This window comes from Streptopelia decaocto, assembly GCF_964273445.1.
Source record: "Streptopelia decaocto genome assembly, chromosome: 3".
Lineage (NCBI taxonomy): Eukaryota > Metazoa > Chordata > Aves > Columbiformes > Columbidae > Streptopelia > Streptopelia decaocto.
The window spans coordinates 50721332-50741198 of NC_138656.1; the positions used below are offsets into that span (position 1 = coordinate 50721332).

The 19867-nt window shown below is 39.4% G+C and overlaps 1 protein-coding gene and 1 long non-coding RNA gene across 5 annotated transcripts in view; one reads left to right on the forward strand and one right to left on the reverse strand.

Moving 5' to 3' along the window:
• On the reverse strand, nt 1–3362 carry LOC309438410. Of its 2 annotated transcripts, none has more exons than XR_014183790.1 (3): nt 2974–3362; nt 1418–1478; nt 1–135 (listed from the first exon to the last, which is right to left on the reverse strand). It is a non-coding gene; the product is annotated as an uncharacterized lncRNA (long non-coding RNA). The 2 variants fall into 2 exon arrangements; XR_014183791.1 differs by lacking the exon at nt 2974–3362 and adding an exon at nt 2327–2408.
• Nucleotides 2338–19867, forward strand: part of WTAP (WT1 associated protein) — a 26795-nt gene continuing 9265 nt past the window's right edge. The window contains exons 1-5 of one of the 3 annotated variants that reach the window (XM_082049723.1): nt 2338–2403; nt 6516–6553; nt 6640–6695; nt 12888–12946; nt 14633–14760. In XM_082049723.1, the coding sequence (XP_081905849.1) occupies nt 6524–6553; nt 6640–6695; nt 12888–12946; nt 14633–14760 (273 nt within the window). In that variant the 5' untranslated portion in view covers nt 2338–2403; nt 6516–6523. Of the gene's footprint in view, nt 2404–2504; nt 2813–6515; nt 6554–6639; nt 6696–12887; nt 12947–14632; nt 14761–19867 lie in introns of those variants that run through there. The other 2 variants (XM_082049725.1, XM_082049722.1) reach the window with 2 other exon arrangements.

Here is a 19867-nt window from a genome sequence, read left to right on the forward strand (position 1 = left end):
GGTGTTAATTTGAAGGGACAGCAGGAAGGCAGGCCAGGACACAAAGCCCTGCAGACCGATTATGCTTCCCTCTACATGTCTCTGGCTGTCTGCCTCTTGGTCAGATAGCACATTTCCCACAGATGGAATCTGCACCTGTAAAGATAAATTTTAAATAACTAAGTGCTCACACAGGGTAAAAAAAAAAAAAGCAGACATATTTTCTGTATGGTCACAAACAGCAGACACTGTTAAAAGGTTCAAGGTCCTGTACCTCATGGTGTTATTTGCATCAGACTTTTACTGTGTTACTAAAAAGACACAAGGAAGGCCTGGTTTCTGAACATAATAAAGAATGGCCAAACTCCAGGCAAATATTGGGAGGTCATGTGTTTAAATCACCACTGATATACTGAAAATGTTTGGAAATTTACATTGAAAATAGAATTACACAGAACAGAAACAGCCTTAAGTACAGCTCTGCATCCCTTTTATATGGAAAAAGTTTGCATTTCTTGTCCTACTTGGCTTATAAGGTACTTTTAGTATTGTAATGTTTATGCATGAGGAAATCAAGTCAATTTGCTATATTAACGTTCATATTAAGGACTATTGTGGTATTTCAGTGCCTCATCAATGCTACCATATGTAGTGGCTTCATCTGTTAATTATCATCTTGAATGCTTAAAACAAATACCTGCAAGGTATTTTTGGAGAAAACCAGAGGCAGGAGCAGGAAACCCAGGACAGTAATTACACAATTTCTTTTTCAGTTTAAAAATAAGAGTTCAAAGGAATTAATTCAAGAACTCTGCTCTCATGGTCACCAGTTACATCATGGTCACCAATTACATGATCCTCACCCTTTTTTGGGTAACCACGTCAAATCACTTCTAGCATGTCTTGGTCTTCAAAATATTTCAAGTTCTCACTGAAAACATCTGTGTTTATATATTATATATTATACACACACAGATTGGGGGACATGTATCTTGGAATCTATTCTGTAGCAAATACTGGTAAGAGGAACAAAAATCTTTTAGAAACCCCTAGGCCTAATGTAGCAAGACTAGGCCTAACATAACAGAAACTTGACAGAGAAACAATAGCTCTACAGAGACTGGACATGAGGCAAAGTGGGATGTCCTTGGCTTGCAAGCTGGGAAAGCAGAATGTTCCACTCAATGAAGAAAGAGCTACATGCTTTTGCTGAGTAGCAGCACAAAATTACAATATGCTTGTTCAAGAAATTAGGTCAAGAAGCCGACAGCGGGAGCTGCAAAGGCCACCAGGGATCACTACAGACCCCTGATGAAGACTCTCAAGTACCAAAGATGGAGTGCTGGCAAAGGGCAAGGTTATGTAAATATTTTATGTTTAATGCATTAACTAAGCGGTAGAGATAAATGAATATGCAATAGGTATAAGTAATAAATACCAAGACGTGCAAATCACGTCCACGCTTGATTAGAGGAGCAATCCTCCCAGTGTCCGGCGCGCTGTAATAAAAGTTTCAAGACACTGTTAAAGAGTCTTTTTGCTGACTTTTCAGTATCATTTTCTACAGAAAGCACATTTCTGGAGCATCTTCAACAGCAGCACACTGAGTGACAATCAGTTACACCTGTGCAGCCCAGCTGAGACTGATTTAGCCTACAGAGTTTGCTGGCAAGAAGAGAATGTATTTGCTTGCCCTAACAGCATTGCTTGAGAAATCACAATAATAAACGAGAAAAGTAAGTTCAATTCTGAAGTAGCAGCTTGGTGCTAGACTGCAACTAAGACCAAATCGTATGCTTTATTTTTCCTACATGCTGAAAATGAAGTTTAATTTATTTGGAAGCAACAGAAATTTAACTCCCTTTTCTTTAATTTTCGATTGAGTACACCGACTTGCATCGATTACCGCGGAACTCAGTTCAAACGAGTGGAAACAACCATTCCCCAGCCTTGGAGACCGAAAGGAAGCCCCAGAGGTCAGGCTGGGAAGCCGGGCGCCCGTCTCGTTATTAACGGCTATGCGCGTTTTTCCCTTCTAGAGATGTCAGCTCTTCTGACAGCCTTCCACGACAGCTCCAAGCAGCTTTCCCAGGCGGCCTCTCGGGCACCCCACCGCCGCACCCCGCCTGCCCGTTCCGGTGGCGAGGCCTTGAGGCGCTAACCCCCAGTGAGGTCCAGCCCCGGGGTGCGGGCCCGCTGCCCCCGCCCCTCAGGGCCGCGGCGGCGCCTCCCGCCGGCAGGTGAGGTCGCAGCGCCCGTATCCTTCCGCCCGCCCCAGGATGCCCCGCGGCTCGCTGCCCCCCGCGCGCTTCCCCGTCGCTCCCCTCCGCCCGTAGAACTAACGGACTTCAAAACAACGTTCAAATCAGCCCAGGAATCCGCCGCACCGGCGAGGCAGGACGGCCCCAACAGCGGTCCCGGCAGGTGCGGAGCAGCCTCCCCACAGTCAGACCCACAAGCGAGCCAGGGCCGAGACGGCCGACCCAACTGCGGCGGCTCCCGCCACCCCACGCTGGCTGCGCGCGCATCCCCCGCCCCTAACGTGGGGGGTGGGCGGGGCAGCCGGGCGCTCATTTCCTCCTTGGCCGCCATTTTGTAGCGCAGAGAATCCGCAAATAAAGAGCGGGCGGGAGCGGCGTGTGAGGGAGCCCGGGCGGGGGACGCGGCCCCAGCTCCGGAGCGGCGGTGCCCGTGAAGCCGGTTGCGGGCGCAGAGGCGGCGGCAGTAGTAGCAGCAGGCGTGAGCGGTGGCGGAGTTTCGCCCTCGATGTGACGGGTGCGGCCCAGGCAACTAGTGTGCTGGGAGAGCGAGGCCTCCGCACCGCGGGCGGGAGGTGAGTGGCCGCGCTAGCGCTCCTCCCCGCCGCCAAGCGCCCCCCTTCCTCCGGCACCGCCGTCTGCCCCTGCGCTGGAGGGAGCGGGGTCCGCGGGAGGTATCGGGCACCGTGGGGTCCCGGCGCGCCAAACCGCGGCAGCGGCTGCTCCCTTCCCTCACCTCGAGCGGGGGGAGGAGCGGAAGCACTCCCAGAGCCATTTTGTGCGAGGCCGCGAGCCCGGCCAGGCTGCTCGGCGGGGATCCTCCCCCAGTCTCCGGCAACCGTCGCGCCCGGGCAGGGCAGCCGCCGCTCCCCCGGGTACGGGAGACGCGTTTCTCTCATCCCTTCTTGAGGACGAGTGAGGGCGGCCCGATGAGGCGGGCAGTGCCCGGGCTCGGGAGGCGGTGGCAGCGGGGTCTGTCAGGTGCCTGCAGCTGGTCTGGCCAATGCAGCTGCGCCCGGCCCGCGGGGGCTCCGCGCAGGGGGCGGGGCCCGCCCGCACCCCGCGGCTGCTGAGGCCAGTGCGGAGGCTGACCAGTCACAGTGTTCTTTTGAAGCTCCTTTTTATTTTTTTTCTTCATACTTACTAAGTTTGTTTGGTTTTGCTTCTTAAATCATGCACTTTATAAACATGGTACTGAAGGGTGTACAGACTGGTGGAAGTTCCCACAGTTAAAATGCACTTTCCTCGTTTCAGTTCTGTTCATGTTTTAATTGCCATAAAAGCCTAAAGCTTGATGAGATTGCTGAAAAATTCCTGCAGTGCCCATTACAGGGTTACTTCAAGTATGGAATACGGTTTTATACTTCTTGTTGCTAGGAGCAGATACGCAGAAGGAGCAGCATGTAGCAGCCGTTGTTTCCCCAAAATCGTGAAAGTGCTTAGTTAGGATAGTACAGTTAAGCTGTTCATCATATAAATCACTAAATATAATCGTGTTAATTCCAGTCAGTTATACAGGAATGTTGTTTTCGTTGATTCTTTTTATGGTAGGAAATAACACTTCGTCATGCTCTTGCAAAGTATTTCTGATCTGCATAGGAAAGAGATCATCTCCTCTTTTAGAGTAGAGCCAAGGGATGAGAAGCACCTCTTGCTGTACAGTGTTTGAAAAGTTACTGTATTAAATTCAAAGAATGAACATTTCACTTGTTACTGTTTGTAGCATACAAATGAACCTGTTAATGAACAGAAAGGTAGAGCAAATAACAGTGAAAGCTGATGTAGTCAGGCTGATGCTCTTATGTTTCTGAAAAACACTGAGCAAAACGGCAGAGCCATAATTTCTAAGCTTTTGATAAGTTACTGCAGGTGCCAAAAATGCCATTGCATGGAATAGTGAGGTGAAATTCACAGATACAGAAAGAGCACCAGTGTTAATTTGTAGATATGATCAACCTTGTTTCTCCAAAATAACTTGTAGAATATTTTTAGCTAGTGTGTATATATTTTTTCTCTTTAGTGTACAGTTTTATCACTACAAGTGGTAGTAGGTGGCAGTAAGATGGTAGTTTCTGTAAAGTGGTAGCCTGTAACTTCAGTCTTCAGCACTTTTGTGCTCTTTTGAAAGCAGGAGATGGCTTTGTAAATGGTGGTGTGCTGGGCAAAGAGGTTAGAGTAGCTGGGTCTGGTGCTGCTGTAGAGAACTGGATGCAGGAACCTTGGATGAGGTCTAGAGATATGAGATTGAGTACCTATACTTAGATGGAATATCAGCCTTTGATTTCTTTCAGTTATGATTATGGCAGTGATCAGGCATTAATGGTTGTATGCTGCTGGAGAGTTCACAAGCCAGGTCTTTGGGGAAACTCACCTTTTGGTATTTGTATGCTTCTGGTACTTTTCTGAGGAACACACAAATCATGACTTGGTATCATCTGTACACAATTTAATCAGTGTTAGATGTAGTTCTGTGGGACATCTGAAAAGCATGTTTCTGTTTGTCTCAAGGACTTACATCTTGTGGAGATATTCAAAACTAATTCCAAACACTGGAGGAGTTAAAAGATTATAAAAACCTTTAGGAAAAATTTTGGTGGGAGAGGTAGGTGGCCTAAATACAGGGATTGCAAGCATCCCTGTGATCTCAAGTTATTCTTGGATGACCAAGTTGGGGACCAGCAGTTTGTCTTAATAGCCTCTTATGCTTGAGTACTTTTAAGGTATGTTTCTGGTAAAACAATCTCAAATAAGGAGCTGCATCTAGAAGTTAAAGCAAAATGCTTGAGTAACTTCTGGTGAGAGAGAAGGAAGGTGATGGGGGTGGAGGGACCTCTTAGGCTAGGGAAGCCTCTGTGTTACCAAGACTAGGAACAGGAAGCTGCCATTTGTCAAACGTGCTTCTGCTGAATGTTTTTGGAAACTTTTCCCTGGCTTCTAATGTCAGTTTTTGTTTTATGGAAAGCTTGGAAGTTGTCTCATCAGTGCACCATGCTTGGTGTGGGGTTTTTGTTTCTTTATTTGGAGGAGGTTTGTGTTGCTGTGTTTAGTGTTTTGGGTGTGTTGTGGGGTGTTTGTTTGTTTTGGTTGTTCTTTTCTTTTTAACCAGGGCCTTATTTGGTAGATGTTGCGTATTTGTCAATGGTTACTGTAGTTTGAAGAGGCTTTACTTCATTTGGTGTGTATTTGTCCTGTTGACAAACAATTTCAGGATTTAAGATTTGGAAAAGTAATTAGTTTTTGTGTTGTCATGAAAATACCTAAGGTAGTCTATAAAAGTTTTTGAGAAAATATTTTTTAACTGCTTAAGAACATTGTTTTTGTGAAGCCAAGTGTTCTCAACTAAGGAGCTGACACATCCTTTCCCTGGCATATGTGCATTGCAGCAGCTTTACAACCTTGTTGAATCTTAATATTATATGCTGCTTTTCTGCTGAAAAGCATATTGTGAAGATGCATGCCTCTAGCAAGCCTTGTGTTCATTGTTACTTGTGTGCTTATAATCTTTGCAGACTCAATTTTTTTTATATATAATCATAGTTGTAGAAAATACTATGTATTATACTTCTGAGGTAAGGAAGCAGGTCCTGTAACTCAAGGAAGTGTGAATATTTAACCTGGTACAATGCAATCCTGTTATGCTACGTACACACAGAAGGAATTGAATTTGATGGTGTATCTAAGCCATTTATTTGACATCTTTTCCTAAAAATATTCACAAGGGTTTTAAAATAACTTCATAATACTTCCTGTTTATCAGAATCTTAAAAGTAAGAGAATAAGTACATGAAAGCGTGTGTTATTTTGGCATAACACAAACATTAGTGGTAATGTTCACAAATTATTTACTTTTATTCCAAAGAGTACTGAAGTAGTAGTGTAAATTGTGTTCCTGAGACTCTGATTATCTTCTGCATAATAAAATACATTAAATAGATATAGGCACATACAAAATGTCTGTTTGATCTAAACAAATATGGACAAAGTTTTGGGGTGTTGCTTAGGTAAGCAGGAAGAATTGATTACTGATAGGCTTTTTAGACATCTAAAAGTCTTGGTTGACTTTTAGAAAAAAATGCATCTGTTGATTTTGTATGTGGATTAGAGCAGTGAACTTGTCATAGTGTTTTGTACACTGGCTTTGCGTTGCGTGGAACCAGTATTTCAGTAGTCTAATATTGCAAATTAAAAAAAAGTCTAGAAGTACAAGCTTTTAACTTGTTCAGCATTTCATGTACACTAGTAACTACACTAACTAGAACTCCCTTTTTTCTCTTTCAGAGTTCACGATGACGAATGAAGAACCACTCCCAAAGAAGGTATGTTTAAAAATACTTATGACCCCTTGCCCCTCCCAGGTAATCATGACAGCTTGGTAAGTTGTGATTTTTCTTTTGCTCTGTAGGTTCGCCTTAGCGAAGCAGATTTTAAGGTTTTACCTAGAGATGAGCTCATCCTAAGGTAAAGTAAAAAAGAGTTTTAGTCTTAAAATTTTAGTGAATGTGTAATGGAAGATGTGTGACCTCCCTCTTCCATTCCTTTTTTAGCATCCTTGTTCTGAAAAACTATTTTATCTGTTACATGACACATCTCTTTTGTAAGGTTCTCATCCTATCTCAAATATTTTTCTATGTGGTTTGGGGTGGAAACACTATTTCTAGAGACAAAATCCTGAACAATGTTTTGTAATACATGAATAGGAATTGTTTTTCTCATTTCTAACTTTAGAAGATGTGGTTGCTTACATTCCTTGCTAGATAGCAGGTTATTTTTAAACATCAGAAAAGTGTCAACTCCTTACTCCTACGATGAGTTTTAGGTTTTCTCGTATGTGCAGTTATCTTCTCAGCATATTCTGATATTAACAGCAAAATGTTAAAATGAATTTTTAATCACCTAGAACTTGCATAAGGAAGAGCCTGACTATTTTTTTTTTCACCTTTTAAAAAGCGAAGTGTCACCATGGAAAAAAAAGTAGGCAACCCTGTCACACAGATCACCTGCTTAAAGAAACAGACCCAAGCCCTTTGTCTCTGTACACCTAAATTTCCTGATTTGTGAACAAGGAGCTAAATAAACCAGGCATCTGTGGTCATCTGTTTATCTGCTAGAGTAGTTTGTGCATGCATTTTGGTAAACTTTAGCTCTTGGCTTTTTGTACCCTGTGAGTTATTAGCATTATTAAGATGTCAAGTTAAATATTGCTGTTTCATAGAACAAAGTCTGAACTGTGTAGAAACTTCAAAATATAAGTGCAACACTTAAAGGCTATGATCAGTTACTTCCTCTTCTTGGAAAATTATCCTGCCATCTACTTCTGGGGTGACAGTTCTCTCCAGGGGAGTGAAAACAGCCTGGTTGCATGTGTTTAAAACTGGTTTCTGGCTTCCTGTGAGTGTCTAGCCTTTTGAGTAGTAAAGGAAAATGTATTTGAATAGTAGGAAAAAATGTTTCTTTGATGTCAAGTGGTTTAGGCCTTGTGAACCTTTTTATAAAAGTTTCCATACTCAAGATTATCCCTGGGGATAGCAAACTCCCAAGTCTGTAAAGCCATGCCCTTATTTCCAGCTATGAAAGTCCTGTGAAAGTATCAAATGTAGATTCTGTGCCACTTGCTTTTTGATTGATAGTGTGAAGACAAAAAAAGCACATCATTGTTGCTGTATACTTGCGGATAAAACAGATATGTAGAAAATACTAATTCTTTTTTGTCAGTTCCTGTTCAATGAATCCCAACTCCACTATTCTTTTCAACAAAGTACGTAATTTAGGTTTGCTTATTTTTACTTCTGTTAACTAAAAGTGAGCAGGATCAGCAATAAGCCTTTCAGTCTGGCCTTCTGGGAATTTCTGCTTGTCTCATTACTTGTTGCTGCAGACTCATCTTCTTCATCTTTTCTTCCCCTCTTTAATGTAGTAACTACTTAGCTGCACTGTGTGGGATCTTCTGTGAAGAAAGTAGAGCCAAGAACACACTAACAAAGCAGTCTAAGGATCACAGCTAAAAATCTGATTGGTGTTGTCCTGATGCTTTAGCCTGTAAAACATTGAAGCATCATGGTTTATAGAAGCAGTTCTGAGGAAATACACTGCTTTTACAGAACTTCAATCAATGAGGACGTATAGCCAGTCACTTTTGGAATGGCTAAGGTGCAATGCTGTGTGTGCCCAACCCCCTAAGTGCTTATCATTTGTTCTCAGAAAAAGTGGACCCCAAAACTCAGCATAAAAAAGGGGTGCTCCAGGAAAAATAGTAGTATGTATGGAGATATTTTGAATCAATGGAGTCTTAAAGTCTGCCTAATATTTTTAGATGATGAATTAACTAACCTACATAATGGTGCTCAGTTACCTTCCTGTAATTGTGAGGCTCTAAGAGACCCTTTGAATGTAAATTAACTTCAGGGCTATCTTCGTAGTTCTGTGTGCAGTTCTGTCTCTGTTCTTTAGAGCCTTTCCAAGTAGCACTTTAGCGAAGGTCTTCAGATTGTCACTATTCAGTCATTAGATTACCAATGTGAACTACTAACCAGTTCAAGAAGCTGATATTAAGTGAAACCAAACTGATAAGAGAAAAAAAGGTGGCTTTTAGCCTTTGTCTTTTTCCTCACTTGAGTTGACTGATGAGCTGCCCATGTCCTCTACAGCTGTCCCAGAAGGGGCAGTATGGGTCATGGAGGTCAAAGCAACTCTCAGGTTTGCTTGAACTGATGTATCTCTTAGACTACATGTGTGAAGAGGCGAACTTTCCCTTTCTTGGATCTTGGGAAGAAGGGCCTCAGACTTCAGGTCTGGCCAGCAAGTTCCCATGAATCACTGGTTTATTTAAATAAGCTTTTGTGAGTACGTTCAAATTCTTAAATAGTTTAACTGAAAACTGGATTTTTGTGTCACAAAGTGTTGATTCTTACCAATGTCTGTTAAAGTTTAATGCAGGTATTTTGTGTAGATGAAACCTGGTAGAAGAAATCTATCATCTTCAAGTAAGGCAAAGAAATGTCCCAGAGGGAAATGCTTTCCTAGTGTAGTAGATTATGTGCTAGTAACCATCTTCAGATTTTAATTCTGACATAATTTGGGGGGGAGAAAAGTATTTGTTTTTATCAGCTACGGATTTTTTTGAGCATGTTTCTTTTACTGAACTTTGGGATGTATTTAGGAGCAAAAGTATTTTCCCTGAAGAACCTTTAATGTTAGCTAGCTGGAAAATACTTGAAGTATGTAATTTTTAGAATATTATTTATATGGAAGCTTCCATAATTTATGAGAGGTCTTTAATGAGTTCTGGTGTCTTATGGGAAAGTTGTATATTTTTGTGCAGAGAATTATGATAGTTCTCAATACAATTTGCATTAAAGTTTCCAGCTGGATCTCAAATAAAGACCTACTCTGTGACATATTATTAAATCTGTGAGCTGACTTTTTTCTAACCATTTCTTGGTAGCAGTAGGACTTGATGGAGGTTTTGAATCATACTTGCTCTCTCTGTTGTTGTTGACTTGTAGCTCTGAACCTTTGGACTGTACTGGAGTTGTGCTTAGTAGCTGGAATTTCTAGGTGATGGTGTATCCACTGCTAGATGAGCCTCAGCTTCTGCTGTGTAGTTTCAACATCACTGAGCAAAGACATCATTACAGCATTCCACAAACTGCTGTCCTTGTCACCTCTTTCAAGCTCAGTGTGAAAACAGCGTGTGAGATTAATGTAATGGGAATGCAGGCTTACCTCAGTTTTGCATGTTGGCAGCTGGGAGTCCATATTATTTACAAAACTACAGAAGCAAAAGTGTTGTATGTGGAGATTCAGTTGTACAATATGAGACCAAAGTTGTGCATCTGGAAATACTGCCCTTGTATTGTGCAGGTAAAACTAGACTTTCTGTGAGAATTGTTCATTTAGAGAATGGTATTCCAGACTCAAACACCGTTCATTTGGTCATTTGAGACCTAGAAATACAGTTTTATACCTGTCTTGTGTGATTTTAGTATCATGTGATCTTCTGTACCAGTGTAGACATAATAGAGAAAAAGAAGTAAACAGATAAGAGTTAACAATGTTCAGAGTTGGACCGCTAAACATATTGTAAATGAACTTCAGCATCTTCATTTTAAAAAATATTCTGTCGTAGTTCCTTGTTTTCTTTTTTCTTTTGTGTGACTTCAGAAGGTACATCTTTGTAACTTGGGCTTTGAAAGATCAGAATTCCACTTTAATTCCTTCTGTTAATGATCTGTGCTACTACTGTAAACAAGGGAAAACAATTGGAGTGAAACAAGCTGGAAAGACAGTATTTAGGAAACCAGATTATTAAAGGCACTGAACAAGAAAAGTTACTGCAAGAGGATGCTTAAGAACTTGGACATTACTAAAGGTGTTTAAAGTCTTAAGTCACTTAGATACTTAAGTGAAAACTAAATTATCAAAGCCATTGCAAGACTTTTAAAAATACTTAAAAGTAGTCTATGTATGTGTATGTATATATAAATCTTTATTTCTTCCTTTAACTTGGTTTAATGAATGTTCTTGAAAAACTGTCTTGTTGATATATTTGGTAAATATTTTGACATATTAGTCCTCAGGATTACTGAGAACACTACAAAAATATATATGTATCAGATGTATCGCAACTGCAAGCTTGAAAACAAATCAGTCCACTTTCCGTAGGGGCCTACTAATATAGTTGCTAATTTTCCTGAGCGGAAGTTACAAGATGGTCTACTTCATTAATGTGAATGTTTTAAAACTTTAATTATTTCACTTCTTGTTTTGATGCTTTTAGTCTATTTGTCTGGTTTAATATATTTGTGGTGGTGTTTTTGTTGGTGGGTCTTTTTTTCAGTCACATGAAATAATCCTGGTTTGAATTTTTGTCTCCATGATTGCTAGCTTTCTGGTTTGACTGAAGTGAGATGAAAACCATCTCAATTCCTAGAAGAGAAAATTGCTTCTGAAATCTTCTATAGTTGTAGCAAATTGAGATAGTGCATGTGTGTGAAAGTAAAGCTACTGTGGTAGAAAAAGTTCAAGCTTTAATGCTGAAGGCTTGATTATTGAAGAATTCTCTCTGACTCTGTGTGATGATCACAAGTTTATTCTGTGCAATGTTGTAAACTTGCTTGAAGATGAACTGTAACAGTCATCATGAGGTTTTTGACAAAACGTATGAAGAGTCATGTTTCTAGCAGAGCTGGCAGGCATGTGACTTGAAAAATCTGTGACGTGGCCTAGTGCAGTCTGGGTTTTATTTTCCAGGAATTCAGTTCTTGCTTAAATACTAGTATTTGTTGAGAGGTCACTTAGAGATTTTCTCTCTTAATATTTTTAGTGACCACAGACTATGTGTTGTGTGTGGTGTTTCTTTGGTTTGGTTTTGTGCAGTGGTGGTCTGTCATGTCTACTTAGCTTGTGTTGCAGGTCTTCATTTCACTTACTCTTTGTATAGCTCCTAATGGGGGAGGAGGGAGGGTGTCAAGATTTTGACAGAATTATTGTTTTCAGGCTGTGAGATGTAACTTAAAAAGTCAAGTAATCCTGTAGCTGTATTTGAAGACCAACTCTTTCATTTCATGTAATTGTTTCATGTAAAAATTAGGTTCTTTCTGGATTTGATATTCAGCTGTTTAATTTTTGGAGTTTTGAAATCTGAGCTAGCATAGAACTTCTAGAGGTCGAATAGTGAAACTTCTGTTTTTAATGACCTGTTTGAATTTAGCAAATGGTCTAGAGTTAATTTTATAGTTTTGATTTTAGATGGGGTGGGGAGTTAAGAGTCTGGCATATAAAATAAGTGTCAGGGAGAAAGGGTGGTTGGGAGGGTGGAACAGAAGCCTTCCTTTTCTGTAGTGGTAAGCTATTAGATATATTTGTTTCATAATGTGGAATTGTACTATCATGGGGATGATGCATAATTAGAAGTGAGGTACTTCTTTAAAAAAAAACAAGCAAAAAATCCCAAAACGCTATCTTGTGAACTTTGTTGGTAAGGCATGTAATGTTAAGCTTTACTGCAGACTTTGCTACTGACTTGATGGTTTATATCAAATGCAATGCTGTTCTTAAGTGTTTTCTGACTCTGGATGAGTTGCTTAAATAACATGCTTTCAAAGAGTTATTAAACTGTTTGGCTTCTGGTTCATGAAAATAATCAGAGTATGGTCTTGTTTTAAATGAGCTGGTGTAACTACTTAACGTAGGCTGAATTGTAGTGTATTGTAATACACTTGTGCTTGTTTTGTTCACTTGGTAACAGGCTTGATGTTGACTTCATATTATGTTTTCTGTTACAGAATTTTGTTTAAATTTTCCTGCTTTGAGAATGAGATGTATCTTAGGTACTTAGACAAATAACTAAGTAATAAGTGTTTGATTGCAGTGTTTGTCCACAGTATTACAGTAAGTTTTAAGATGTCAATTTTAAGTGTTGTAACATGCAGCTACCTTTTTACCCTTTTGAGATTCAAAGTGTATTTAACTTTCTATGATCAAAAGACACTTTTTTTAAAAACTGGAATTGTCTTTTATGCAGTTGCATAATTCCCTGTTGATATTTTCTGATTGTGGTATGAATGTATACTCAAAGTCTAGGGATGAGATGCCTTGACTTAATAAACTGAGCTTCAGAATTTTTTTTTTTCCTCTTTGTCTCTGCAATAGGTGGAAACAGTATGAAGCGTATGTGCAAGCTCTGGAGGGCAAGTACACAGACCTTAATTGTAAGTTGGTCAAGTTTCAAAATGGTATGAGTTACCTGAATGTTTGTATAAAGCAGAATGTTCAACTAATAGTTTTAGAAAGCACAGACATTAGAAATAAGAGGTAATCTGTATGTCAATTGTTTTTCAGAAAAAAAATCCCTGTTTATTCTAGTGTAAGTTTTCAGCCTTTCCAAGCTTTTTCAGCTGTTTTTCTTTTCAGGTCTCACACAGCATGTAAAAATCTATTTTTACATCTGTAAGACCATCTTTACCCAGACTTCTAGGGGAAAAATACAGAAATAGGTGTATTTTCATTTTTTTTAATTAAAAAGGAAACGTTATCCTCTAGCAAAATTCTCCATGAATGTTTGTGCCTTGAGTAGTCTAACAGGATTGTAAACCACGTGGGAGGGGGAATAGTTTGTAGAGGTAAAGATCTAGAATGAGTCCCCAAGTCATGTTTGATCTGATCAGGCAAATTAACTAATTGTTTGTCAGTCTTATGTGATCTTTAAAACTTAGTCTGTACTTCAGTCTTTCAAAAGAGAATATGGGACGAATGTCCTACTCTCAAATGGGGAAAGCTGGCTATGTTCTGGAAGTGACTGAATTTTAAGTGGGTTTTAAAAATTGTGTTTGAAGCTAGAGATGAGCTCTTTCCTGTTTTCTGCTCACCTTTTCAATCTAAAGACTTAGTATCACTGAGTTTGAAGGGTATTTTTCTGTCGTCCAAACAGATGTGTTCTCTCTTTTTTCTGTTGTTACATCCTTCTTCTGCCACCCTATAATGTTTTGGAGAGCCTAAAATATAGCAAATGGAAGCATGTGATTTCATTCTAATCTCAAACTGTCCTGACATAAATAAGTTGTTTCAAAATTCTCAGTTTTTCAATTTTGGAAACTCTAATACAGGCTGTAGTAATCGCTATTATGGAATCATCCACGAAGAACTATTTCTAAATAACTGTTGTGAAGCAATTTGTGGTGTTCTAAGTTTACATTTACAGCCGATTATTCTCAAGTAGTTAGAAAAAATAAAAATCTTAATTTTTCCAATTTTCCGTCCTTTTATACGTGATAAGGAACAGAGTGAATATTTGCTGTTTATATCAGGTCTTCCTATTTGAGTAATTTGGAAATGTGCTGTGCTGCCTTCTCTCATTTCAGATATAAACTTTCATAAATATTCATGAATCAGAAGAGTTCTAGTTGTGACTGAACTGCTCTTTCTGAAGTTGTTGAATGTCTTAACTGTTTACTCATGGGGTGTTGAGACCAGTTTGAAGATTGACCACAAATGGCCCTGTTTTACAGACTGTGGCTTGCTTTATCAGAGGGTAGACTTCCCCCTTCCCTCACCCTGGTCTCAACGTTTCTTATAGATAAAAGAACAGTTCCAAGTTTCAGACTGCAAGTTGTAGTAGTTGGTTAAGCAAGCAATTTATTTCCTATATAAACACAGAAACATTTTCAAAAGTTCAGTAAATCTTAAGATGTATTTAACATCAGTTGTTGCCAAGCTTTTCTAATAGTTAATGCTATTTTGATATTTTTTTTTTCCTTTTTTATGCTTATTATAGTCAAGCTTGGTTATGACACTTGCCGTTTTTGAGTTTGGTTTTTAGAGTCTTATAGCTGTCTTCAAAAACTGTTCATGAGAGGATGCTATAAAATGTGCATTTTGTATGTCATTGCTTGTATTAGCCAATGATGTGACGGGATTGAGGGAATCTGAAGAGAAGTTGAAACAGCAACAGCAAGAGTCTGCCCGAAGAGAAAATATTCTGGTGATGAGGCTGGCAACTAAGGAACAGGAGATGCAAGAGTGTACTGTAAGTATTTAAAGAGGATAAGTGTTTTCAGACTGTTACAGGGATATCAGCTTTTGAGCCAGTACTCATGTTCTATATTTTCTGTATATCTATAGCATCACATTTTCTGTGCTTGAATAAATGGCAGGGCACTTAAAATTTCACTAAATCAGTAGAGATCGCTTCTTAAAGTTTGCTTTTTAAATGTTAGTTATTTCAGGTGATTTTCAGCAGCAATTGTGCTTGGAAGGACTTTTGCTTCAGAACCAAGCTAATTCTTGCGTGAGCCATGCTTACTTTATTCTAGCATTTTTCAGCTGTGCATATTTACCAAAAATGTTACTTCTGACACTATCATTGGATGCAGGAACAAATTGAAATGTAAGGATAACATTGAGTTTACTGGGTTTCATTTAGGAGATTTTAGGCTAATATTTATGCTTGATTTGGATAGCAAGGTATTTGTAAACTTCTGCATCTGTTTGGCTAGGTAGGGGAAAGAGCTACTGACTTTTTCAGAGAAAATAATTTTGAAATGTGGCAGATCTTCTCGGGGTTTCTAATGTTCTTTGTAAGTAATATCTTTTTTCCTTGCTATTTCTGTTTCTCATTTATTTCAGTGGATTTTCTGTCACTGTTTTCTTCTGTTTAGTTTTGGTTTCTTGAAACTATCTTCTATCACTTTTGGACTTTCGATCTTTTTCGGATTAGCTTCTTAACATAATTTTCATCTGCTGCTTTAATTTGTCAGTTTCTGAGAGAAGATTGTAAAAAGCTGCTTCTTGCTAATTTCGGTAATATACTTCCGAGAGCTTTTGAAAAACATAAAATATGTGCAACACTATTAATTACTATTGTAGCTTTCTTCTGATATTTTTTTAGCCTTCCTTTCCTTTTTCCTGTAGATTTTCAGAGCTGTCAGGAATAATGGTGTGACACTTGGTACATATTATTTTAACTTCTCTTAAGACTGTAAGTTTAGTTTATAGTAAACACTAGTGTGAAGAGAAAAAAAGCTTACTTTGCAGTGGCAAAAAATGAATTGCAGAATCACTGAGGTTGGAAGAGACTTGCCATTTTTCTAGTCCAACCTGTCTGCTCAGAGCAGGGTCAGTTGGACTGTATTACTAAGGACTCTGCACAGTTGGGTTTTGAGCATCTCCTATAGAATGGAGACTCCAAAACCTCTCCGGGGGACCTGTGCCAGTGTTCAAACACAGTCACAGAAAAACAAAACCAGAAACGTTTTCATATGTTGAAGTGGGATCTCCTGTGTTTCCATTTGTGCCCCTTGCCTTTTGTGCTTTCAGTGGGCATACTGAGAAGAGCCTGGCTCTGCCTTATGTTTTCCCTCATCAGGTATTTATAAACATTGATAAGATCCTCCTGAGCCTTCTCCAGGCTGAACAGCCCTTGCATTCTCAGCCTCTGCTTGTCTGTCTGATGCTACAGCCACTTAATCATCTTCATGGCCTTTTGTTTGCTCCACCCTGTTATGTGCATGTCTCTCTTTTACTGGAGGAGCCCAAAACTGGACCCAGTACTCCAGTTGTCTCACCAGTGCTGAGTGGAGAGGAAGGATCACCTCCCTCAGCCTGTTGGCAGCACTCCTCCTAATGCAGCTCAGGATGCTAATGAAGATCTGTTCTGGTACTGTACTGCAACACTTCCCTAGTAATAAATTACTGTATTGATCCTACTTTTCTTGCTAGTTTTATTGATAAATTCTGCTATGAAGAACAGCAGTAATAGGAGTTGTTTGGTTTTTTTTGCTTTTGAACTTCTGAGCATATAGCTCAAAAATAAATTAAAAACACTTCACCAAAACAAATTTGTGTGTACTGTTTTCACCTTTCTTCCTCCTTATTTCTAAAAGAATGAGTTAGACACAAATTTCAGATATTGAAAACAATGAATTTTGACAAGCTTATAAAGACATAGGATTTTTTGCTGCACTTTGTTAGATGTTTATGGCTGTGATAAAAAGTTGTTCTGGAACATCTATTTAGAAGAACTTCCTGAAAGCCTTTATTAATTTCTGTGGACCTAAAAAAAAAAGGGGGGGGAGGGGGGAGTAGAACAACCCAGAAAAAGAAAAAAACCCACACACCCAAGTAGTGCTTATTTTTTTCCAGGTATTGATAAACGAATGACATCAAGTATGTTGTGTGCTCCATAGTGCATGGAGGGTAGGAAGGGGCATCCTTGAAGAAGGGGGTAAAAGCTGTAATGAAGATACTGGTACCTTAAAGTCTTTTTGAGTTTAAATGCACAAAGTTGCAAGAAGCTCTGGAGGACTTGGTTTTGTAGTATTAGACAGTATTTTTTTGTCGAGTAAAGTAACAGTAGCAAAATAAGTCATGTTGGATGAGACACAAAGCTAAACAGCAGGTTGCTAAATAATTTCACAAATGAACAAAAAACTATTCACCATATGGTAAGTTATTTGACATCTCTAAGTAACTTGTATTTTTGGCATAGTTAACCATTTTTTATAATATTTACATGTAAAATATACCACTGGTAGTTATTTGTATGTAAGCCTTTAATATTCCCTGTCACATCTAAATTAGAAAGACTGAGCATCTATGGTGTCAATTTTCTTGAAAACTAAAGATGAATATTTACCATATAATATGAATAATATGAACTTATTGTTCATATTACTCTTAATCTATTTTTGGGAGGTTTTATACTGTTCTGTTGTCCCAAGTTACTTGTAAGAGTAGCAATCCAGAACAGTTGGGAGTGGCATGTCTGAGGTGTGTAAAGCTAAATGCAGATTTGGTTTGACATTTGTGTGTTTTCTTTCCTTAGTGAATTTAGTTCTATTTAGTAATCTAAGGTTTTGATTTTCAAAACTGTTGGGCAACATTTTATCACTCAATGTGATTCTACTTGCAAACTTGTCATGTTCAAATTGAAATTAATAAAAGCTTAAAAATACCATACTGTATTCAGATGGTTGTTAAGGATATTAGCAAGGACATTTCCAATTACTGATGTATAAAACACCTCAGTAGTTAAAATATACTAGCTGTGTTTTAAAGTAAGGTGTGACAGACTGTCTTAGTTGCTATTTTAATTTGTACTCTAAAGATATAAACCACAACAAAATGTACTTTATCCTATAAAAGTCACCAGACACTGTCTTGAAGGTGTAGGTGTGCATGTCAGAGTAGCAGAATCATTGTCCGGATTCTCATTCAGTACTCTTTTTGAACAAGGTGGTAGTTGAGTGCAAAGCTTTGTTTTCTTTCTTGCTCGGTGCAGAGTCTAGCAGCAGAATATATGGATTTCTTTTGAGCTAGGAGCTTGAGGATTTCTTTTGAGCTAGGAGCCTGATTGGTGTTGCAAACTTACTCTGCATAGTTTAGGGTAGCTAACTAAAGGGCTCTGTTGAAATTTAGATGTTTAGTACCCTGTGTGCCCTATTGTCAGCATCAGACTTGAGCTGCCTTCCCAGTCCTAGCAGTAGCAACACCATAAAGAGGTTGCTGCTTTTGGGGAAGTGTGGGTAACATATCAGCTGCTGTTTCTACATAAAAGCATTATTTCTGGCAGAGGTGGTGATGAGGATATTGCTACTTCAGGAAAGATCTTGACCCTCTCCTAAGCTACTGCACATGGCTACTGTGGGCCAATAAGCAGACAGGCATTGGGAATACTTGCTACTCCAGTAGGTTTTCCATGGAACAGATAACAGTGAGTGGAAGCTTCCTGTGGATGTAGTTGGACTATAGTACCTAGATAGTCACTACTCTTAATAACCTACTTGTGGTTTAGGTTACAGCTCTTTTGTGTTTTCTCTGTTTCTTTCTTTCTGTTTCCCTGAAAATAAGACAGGGTCTTGTATGAATTTTTACTCCGAAACTTATTACTTTTTAACATGTATAGCTGCCTGGATGCTATTTAAATTGACTTTTTTAATGAACTGTAACTAGGGCTTATTTTTTGGAGTAGGGCTTATATTTCGAGCATCCTGAAAAATCGTGTTAGGGCTTATTTTTGGGGTAGGTCTTATTTTCAGGGAAACGAGGTATGCAGTTTCTTCCCTCCTACTCTTCCTTTTAAGAAAAATAGATAACTGTACTTAGTTTGTCTACATTTTCTGTTAAGCAACTGTGTTATCTTTTGTTAAATTCTTCATATCAGAGGATCGGTTCTTTCTGGATATCTTTGGACAACTTCAGCTAAAAGGATTTGACTGTTTCCAAAAATATGGGAGAAGCAGAAGGGTTGAAAATGTTATTGTCTGTCTTAACCAAAAAAAAGTCCACCCAAACCCCTCACAACCTGATGTCCTTTAAACAGACTACTTTCAGTATTCTGCATTGGGTTAGAGCAGAGAGAAAGCTGCAAGGTTTTTATTCTGCCTGTGAAAATTCATCCCTATTTGTCCATTTGATGGGCTTTTGAAAAATATCAGCTAGTGTGTGCTGTGTGGTTTGGAAATACAGGCAGCCAGTAGGCATTTTGGTTGTTAGAGCACATGTCCTGAGGTCTGGCATTTGAAATGACTATTCCTGTATATTCAGCTCTAGCCTGAAGAAGTTGGTCCTGATTGCAGAAAAACTCTTTAGATCCCACACCCCTTACCACCTGGAATGCCAGTGGGAAGAGTTGTGTACAAGGGAGGGGTTAGAGGTGGCAAGAATGGGAGGGTTGGACTGGCCAAGCAGGAAGAATGGAATAAGTAGGCAGGCAGAAGGGTTAAGAGGTCTGGGCTCACTTTGGGAGTGGGTCATGTTGGGGGGAGGTTGCTAGGTCTGGGTGGCAGAAAAGCCTGAGAGGTGAGAATTCTGGAGAAATTGGACTTAGGGAAACTGGAGGGATTGATGGTCTTTAAGATCGTGGAGAGAATGAGCAAGGGTTGTTCAGCTTTAGTAAATTCTTTCTGTACTACTGTTTTAGGGGTGATAGTTGAGGTGTTATGTGAAGCCTATGTGGGTGCTCTGCTTGGCCTAGGAGCATGAGCTAGAGAGATCCAAATTAGACTGTTAAATAAAGGACTTTAGGCAGAATCAGTTGGGTCCTCTTGAGTGTTTTGATGCATGTCTGGCATGAATGAGGAGCAGGTGGCATCAATTCTCTCTGCTGATGCAAGGAATCTATTACAGTTCCTAGG